The sequence below is a fragment of the Chelon labrosus genome, assembly GCF_963514085.1.
Source record: "Chelon labrosus genome assembly, chromosome: 1".
Classification (NCBI taxonomy): domain Eukaryota; kingdom Metazoa; phylum Chordata; class Actinopteri; order Mugiliformes; family Mugilidae; genus Chelon; species Chelon labrosus.
This window is the reverse complement of record NC_140337.1, coordinates 18,650,019-18,658,216: the sequence shown is the minus strand read 5'-3', so window position 1 is coordinate 18,658,216 and position 8,198 is coordinate 18,650,019. Positions and strand designations below refer to the sequence as shown.

At 36.4% G+C, this 8,198-nt stretch overlaps 1 protein-coding gene across 1 annotated transcript; it reads left to right on the top strand.

Moving 5' to 3' along the window:
* Window positions 1-1,298: 1,298 nt before the first annotated feature.
* LOC311491570 (cell adhesion molecule CEACAM5-like) lies at window positions 1,299-7,456 on the top strand (the record flags this gene model as incomplete). Its single annotated transcript, XM_084549522.1, has 9 exons — window positions 1,299-1,653; window positions 2,348-2,626; window positions 2,780-3,040; window positions 3,832-4,110; window positions 4,262-4,522; window positions 5,113-5,388; window positions 5,473-5,727; window positions 6,063-6,156; window positions 7,453-7,456. Coding segments are annotated over 9 exons (2,064 nt in total), but the record flags the coding sequence as incomplete, so codon positions are not given.
* Between the last annotated feature and the right edge of the window lie 742 nt (window positions 7,457-8,198).

Sequence of the window (8,198 nt, the reverse complement as noted above, 5' to 3'; positions counted from 1 at the left end):
CACTCTGGCACAGTAACTTAAGTTTTTTTTTTTGTTTGTTTGTTTTTTTTAGTTTTCTTAAGTTTGGTTTAGTTTCTCACAGGTCACAGGCACAGTAGAACATGAGCATTTTTTGCCATAACTAGAATATTTTTAACATTTTTTGTACAAACGGTTTTTACTTGACAAAATTAACAATCTAAATGGATTATTATTTTATTATTTATTTTAGTGTGACAGTGAAGAAACATTTACATCCCGCTCTGTAAACCAGGGCGCGATCAGCGGCAGCTTTGCGCATGCGTCATTCGTTTGCAGTCTGGACGCGGTGGCGTGGTTCTCCCTCTCTGCTCTGACCGCTGCTACGCGGGGCTACTGTGAGACTGACCGCCTGTGAGTGCTTTGGGACGGGAGAGGGGCTCACGGCAGCACCCGCTGCTTGTTGAGGACACTGGTAATGAACGCTAGTTGGTGCTCCAGTATAATCGGTCCGCCGAAACTCATCCAGTGAGAAACGTTCCGCGGTGCAAAAATAAGTGTGATTAAAATGCGTTAAAAAAAAATGAACGCGTTATTTTTGTGTAATTAATTAATCTTAATTAACGCGTTAAAGTCCCGGCCCTAATAATAATATATGTGTATATACAAATACAAAGCTAATATCTGTCCCTAAGTTTTAGTTATGTCAATATATGACAAGACAAGACATATTTTTATATGAGCACATGGTTAATTATCAACATTTATTATGATGGGATCCTCTCATTTACACAGGACTTCCTTGTACTGTCTTGATACATTGAAATCAACATTCACTATACAGAAATTGAAGAGGAAAGAGAAGGAGTTTAAAGCAGTCTTTCTTCCAGTTGTCATACTTGATGTTGCTACAGATGAAATGGAAAAAGCTGTGATATTCATCATCCTTCTGGGTATCATCTCAGGTGAGTTCTTGCAACTTGATAGAGCAGATAAAAGCAAGTGTTTATTCTTTTATTTATCAAAAAGCTTGTTATGTTCAAGGGGATAATGTGTTATTATTGTAAATGGCTGGTTTATTTATTCAGTCATTAATAGTGATGTTGATGTACACACACATTAGTTCATTGCACAGATGTGTGGATGGAAAGATTCACTTATTTACTTGCAACATGTTAAAAAGTGAAAATGGAGCCAGTTAATAAAAATATTTTTTAAACTACAATGAAACACTGGGAAAAAAAGAGTCAAATACCTCGCTGACTTTCTGTTTAATGGAACAAATTCGTTGAGTTTTGTTTCTTTAGATCAAGACTTTGTCATGAACTGTGACTGTCATTACAATCTTTCACAAATGTGTAACTTTGTTTTCAGGTTTAACTGAAGGAGCTGGTGTGTTGCCAGATGGTCCTCTTAATGCAGCTGTGGGAGGGAAAGTGATTTTCAACACAACACTGACTCCACAAGAAGAACCAATATATTATATTAACTGGAAATTTGAAGGCAGAGATATAATCACTTCAACTATAGTAAACTCAACTACACCAGAGTATGAAGGCAGGATCACCTACTTCCCATCTACTGGGTCTCTGGAGCTCAGGGGTCTGACTCTTAGTGACAGTGGAGAATACAGTGTTATCATTACACTATCTGGAGGACAACAACAAGAAGGAAGCACCAGACTGGATGTATATGGTGAGCAACAGTTTTACAACCGTTCATTGTTGAACTGAGAAGATTAATTAAATAAACTGGGTAATAAGAAATTCTGTTTTATATACACTATTCAAAATAAACCTGCTAAAATGGACTCAGACTATTTCTTTATAAATAGAGTAAAAATAATCATTAAAGGCAAACAAGTTACTTAAACATATTCTTCGGTTATTTCAGTTTAGACTTTTTTATTTTATATTTTGTATTTTTGTTTGTTTTATTCTGTTTGTGCACTTTTCTGTGGTTTGGTTTTGGGATGTGTGCGTTGCAGTGTTCAGGAGGTCAGAGGAACAAAACAAAAACATGAAGGCAAAACAAACAGCAAAAAAAAAGAAAACTTTAATTGTAAAAAAACAAATGACAAAAGAATTAAATGAACAGAGGCGATACAGCAAGCATAGGGTAAAGAAACACAAAGAAAGGAAGTAAGACTAATAACAACAATTAGATGAAAGTTATTTACAAAATTAAACAGGATATAAACTAAAAGAAAATGTCAAACAGTGACATAACTTGTTTTACCACCACTACCAGTAAAATCTGATCAGACCACATGAATATTCAACATGTCATGATAAACATGAGATTTATTGACAGCTACTACACTGCTTCCCTCTACTCTATCTTTGTTATTAGATGACAACTATAATCTCATTCCTTTTTTCACTCCCAGAGCCAGTCTCCAATGTAAGAGTAACTCATATAAGTGCAGACTTGGTGGAGTTCAACAGCTCTGTCAGTCTGTCCTGCTCCTCCTCTGGATCCTCCCTCTCTTTCCTCTGGATGAACGGCAGCTCTCAGGTTACAGGAAGTGACAGATTTCATCTCACTGATGGAGGCTCCACTTTGACTATAGTCAATGTGACTCGCTATGACCAGGGACCATTCAGGTGTCACGTGTTCAGTCCTATCAGTAGTGGCACCAGTGATCCAGTAAACCTCTCCATCAGCTGTGAGTTACTATCCTACCCGTTCAGTGATTTATGTCATAACATCTGCGTGCAAACATCACTAGGACGACAATCTGTATGTCATATATCATGTAGATGTTCAAGCAACAAACTTTGATTTTCATTTATATGTTGGGCCTTTCGTCTACACTCAGTCGGTCCAGAAAATATAAAGCAGTCTCCATCAGAAGTGGACATTGAGGAAGGATCAAACATCAATCTGATCTGCTCAGCTGAATCTAGACCTTCTGCCCAGTTTATGTGGTTTGTGAATGGAGACAAGCTGTCAGATACTGGACCAGAGCTCAGACTGATGAACATTCAGATGAGTCAGAGTGGAAACTACAGATGTCAGGCCTTTAACCACAAAACTCTGAGATATCAAACATCTGAACCTTCAGTCATCACAGTTTTTGGTAAGACTTATTTGATACCTATTAATCTCAGAATAAATTTAGACCATCTGCTCTAGATTAATGTAGATGGTGGTCTTGAAACATACTATATGTTTGTTTGATTAATGTCATACCATAATTTAAAACTCTGGTAAAAGTGTCTATTGTGTGTCAGTTGTTGGTGGAGCTGTTTATATGTTTTTTTTTTTTTCATACTGTCTGGAGAAGCGAGAAAATATCATCTCAAATGCAAATCTTGAACGTCGAGTCAAGTTTACTGATCATAGTATCAATAACATGGGGTTCATCACCAGCGTCTACATTGTTCCACACTAAAGAACAATGTTCCCTTTTTTCAGTGGGGGGCCATTTCAAAACCACTGTGTTTTTTTACCCACAGAGCGTATTGCCAATGTTGAACAAGTTTTATTTAAGTTTGAACTAAGTTCATAGACTCCAAAATTAACATTTTTTTATTTTTTTAAATGAGCAACTTTGCGCTGTTCTTGTTCAATAGAATCTCTGACTGACCTGCACCAGCCATGCTGTATGCCGTAAATCACATGTCAACTGACAGGTGTCATGGAACTTATTTTTCTTTTCTTTTTTTTTTCACGTCTACAGTCACAGTTGGAAAAATTATGTTTCCTTTTACAAAAATATGAACGTGTTCAATGAACGCCATTCATTGAACACGTTCATGCACAACACTGTGTATTGCCAGTGTTGTGGTGACTTCAATCACCACAGACTTGACTGAGTTCAACAGTTCTATAACACAACTATAATCTCATTCCTTTTTTCAGTCCCAGAGCCAGTCTCCAGTGTAACAGTAACTCCTATAAGTGCAGACTTGGTGGAGTTCAACAGCTCTGTCAGTCTGTCCTGCTCCTCCTCTGGATCCTTCCTCTCTTTCCTCTGGATGAACGGCAGCTCTCAGGTTACAGGAAGTGACAGAGTTCATCTCACTGATGGAGGCTCCACTTTGACTATAGTCAATGTGACTCGCTATGACCAGGGACCATTCAGGTGTCACGTGTTCAATCCTTTCAGTAATGGCACCAGTGATCCAGTAAACCTCTCCATCAGCTGTGAGTTGCTATCCTACCCGCTCAGTGATTTATGTCATAACATCTGCATGCAAACATCACTATGACGACAATCTGTATGTCATATCATGTAGATTTTCAAGCAACAAACTTTGATTTTCATTTATTTGTTGGACCTTTCGTCTACATTCAGTTGGTCCAGAAAATATAAAGCTGTCTCCATCAGAAGTGGACACTGAGGAAGGATCAAACATCAATCTGATCTGCTCAGCTGAATCTAGACCTTCTGCCCAGTTTATGTGGTTTGTGAATGGAGACAAGCTGTCAGATACTGGACCAGAGCTCAGACTGATGAACATTCAGATGAGTCAGAGTGGAAACTACAGCTGTCAGGCCTTTAACCACAAAACTCTGAGATATCAAACATCTGAACCTTCAACTGTTTCTGTACTGGGTAAGTTGGGATTGAGAGGTTTTATTTATGTAAGTATTTTACCTAACTATGAGTTTATATTTAATTGGAACTGCAGTACAATAACCTAATTTAAACATTATGTCATGTTTGTCACGTTTTCTGTCGTGGTTTAGTTTCCTGTTTTTCTGTTTATTGTATTTTGTTAAGTTCTTGGTTTTCATAGTCATGGTTAGTGTTTAGTTTTTTCTGTTCTGTTTCCTGTTTTATTTTGCTAAGTTCTCGATTTCCTGTTTGTCTTCATGCCTTTTTTGGCAACTTAACAAAATACAATAAACAGAAAAACTGGAAACTAAACCACAACAGAAAACGTGACAAACATGACACATTAAACATGTTAGAAATCAACAAATGATTGGTGGACCGCACTGGTGAAGTGAAAATGTCATGAGAAAACACAATCCAGTATTTACAGTAAGTGTTTGTGGTGATTATGTGTCAATGTTCTTGAGCAATCTTAAATTATTAGATTTTAATAGATTTTATTACTCGTCCATCATCTTGTCCAGCTATGCAGGTAATTTGGGTCTTGCTTTCATATATTTCCTATAAAATACTTCTTTACCCAACAGAGAAAATATCAGGAGCTTTTGTCCGTCCATCAACAAACTATCCACTTGCTGAGGGAACCTCTTTCACTTTGACCTGTGAGGCTTCTGGCTCTATCGTTACCAGAAAATGGATGAAGGATGGCTCAGCTCTGATCCTGACTGTCAACATGACTCTTCACAACAACAACAGAGTGTTGATGTTTAACACTGTGACTAGAAAAGACAGTGGAGAATATTTCTGTAACATCAGCAACCCCGTCAGCAGCGATGGAGCTAAATACAGCATGACTGTTAACTGTAAGTACCACACTGTTCAGCTTGTCCATTCATTTTATTTGGCTGAATTACTGCATTTGTGTTGCTGTAATTTCTGTTTTTCAGATGGACCCGAAAATGTTCAAATCACAGGTCCAAGTCAGATCCTTTTGAAAGAGACATTTAAACTGGTCTGCTATGCTGAGTCCACACCAGCTGCCAGTTACACCTGGATATTCAATGGAAATGAGATACTCAGCCATTCTGCTGAGTTCATGAAAGAGGCTGAGCTCTCTGACGGCGGCAACTACACCTGTCAAGCAAGGAATAGTATAACTGGGAGAACATCATCATCAGTGGTGCATGGATTGTCTGTAACAGGTATTGACTGCAGATATTGTTGATTCTAGTGGGATTGTGTTTTTTATTTCCTGTTCTTGCTTTGCCATTGAACTGTTAAACTAACTAAGCGTAATTGGGTTTTTTTACAGCTATTTCGTAGCAAAAAGATGTGGGCTATTTTTTCTAAACTCATGAGAAAATGAAGCCTTAAAGTACAAAACTGCAGCTAATTGCCCTTTAGCAATAAAAAGTTGTTTGCTTAAACCACCATTCTGCCAAAAAAAGAGGCTTTGGGGATCATGAGACAGTTTTAAAAAATAATATATGTAAAAAATATTTTATTGTTGCCTTTCTAGAGAAAGAGAAGCCTCCAGATTGTTCTGTTGGTTGCATCGTTGGAATAGTGGTAGCATGTTGTGCTGTCATTGCTGTCATTGCTGGTGTAAGCTACTATGTTTGCAGAAAAAGGTAAGCTTTGAATTATAACCAGACAGCTGTTTCAAACAAAAGTTTGATATTTAGCAAAGGGTCATTTGCAGCTACACCTTTCAAAAAAGGAATAATATAACTGGGAGAACATCATCAGTGGTGCATGGATTGACTGTAACAGGTACTGATTGCAGATATTGTTATTATTCTCGTATTTGTGGTTAGATTTCAGTATTTTACCATGAGGAGCTTGACGAGTCATAAGTTTCCCCTTTTTCCGTCAGATCTTTTCTACCGACTAAAGATGGAAGAATTATTTTAAATGTATGCAACAACAGTGGTTTGAAATACAAACCTCTGCTTAATTGTTCTTTAACAAACCTTCTTAAATATGAAAACCTTTGCAGAAGAAATGAACAAATGAACTTAAGTTAATCACAGTAACAAAGTAAATGTAAATTTTTTGTTAGAAATCCAAACTTGTAACATAGCGGGGTCCCAGATTCCACCTACATCTCATATTTTAAGACACAGCCAGCAAATTAAAAATCTTAGCACGACTCTCTGTGGTTGTAGTCTGGTTAGAATTATCTCTGGGGATGAATATGTTCAACGTAAAACTGCCAGTTTAGATGCAGAAGTATTTGGTTGTGTTTTCATTTGCAGGCATTTGACATTTTTCTATAAAGAGTTTATGATTAATTATTGAATGGACAACATTTATTTCATAAACCTTATTAATGTTACATTTGCTGAAACGTAAGTGATTTTATAATTATAATATCTTTGCATGCACCAACTTGTATAATTAAGTAATCTTATAATTCTAATTTTGAAATATTAAATATATAATATTGCTTTTATAAAATGGGAGAAAATACTGCATGAGTTACTGTTAGGATTTTGAGCAACATCTGTTCATGTGGCCACATTTAACAATACTTTCTATTATATTCAGAATCAACATCAAACCTAAACCACAGTCAGATAATAAAGGTCAGTATGTGTCTGATTAAAAATAATTAAATACAGTATACAACTATTAGAAATGTTTGGAGAATGATGTGACAAATGTGTTAATTTTTCTTCTTTTAGAGCAAGAGGAACATGAGTATGAGACTATTTCAAATATTTATAATACAACAGTATAAACTCAACAATCTTCTTTCCCTTTAAGGTGAGTTTTGAACTTTTTAATGTGATATAGTATAAAGAGATAAAGTATTTTACTTGGTTTACATCTGAAATGTCTGCTGTAGCTCTCTGATTGTAGCAGTTGACCAAAACAGTGACTCTTCTCTCTAATCACTGTTTCACTTGTTTCTTTTTCTACAGATGATGAGAAAACAGGAAAACTGAGACTTCAGAAAACTGCAGGACCTAGAGTTAGTTGTTAGTAGTGTTGTAGTAGTAGTGTTGTTGTTGTTGTTGTTGTCATTAATAAGGCTTATTTTGTTTACTTCAGTTTTTACATTTGACTTTTTCTCATTTTTCTTTTAATAAATGTCAAGCTGTATTTGTTAAATTTTAGTATTCTGCCCTCCCTGAACGTAGGATGTGTTTTGTTTGGCAGATAGCGAACAGTTCTTCAATAAGAGGCAAAGTTTCCTTTCTTCACAGGTTTATTTATGACTCCCACTTGAAGTTGACTGTAAAACTGCAATACATACAACAAATGAAAATTAAAATATTATACTATCACATTATGTGTCTCTAACTACCAAAGGTGCTCAACACAGTTTGAAATAACACTTGACACTGCCATTATCCTAACAAAAATAAAGTCTGCTAGCTTAATGCTAACATATAATGTAAAAACCCATATACGAGCTAACAAATTAGCATCGTCATAGCGACGAAAATATAAAGGAACTGTCAATTTACAGAAACGGCAGTAACAGCAACATACACCATATACATATAAACTACTCACAGCCATATGTTCTCTTTATTCTCAAAAGGATTGGCGCTGTTAACGTTTGGGTGCAGATTGACGACTCTGTTGACATTGTTTTACTCGCTCTCTTGTTCAACCACTCTTGTCACAATACTGCCACCCTCAGGCACAGACGTGCAAGTCA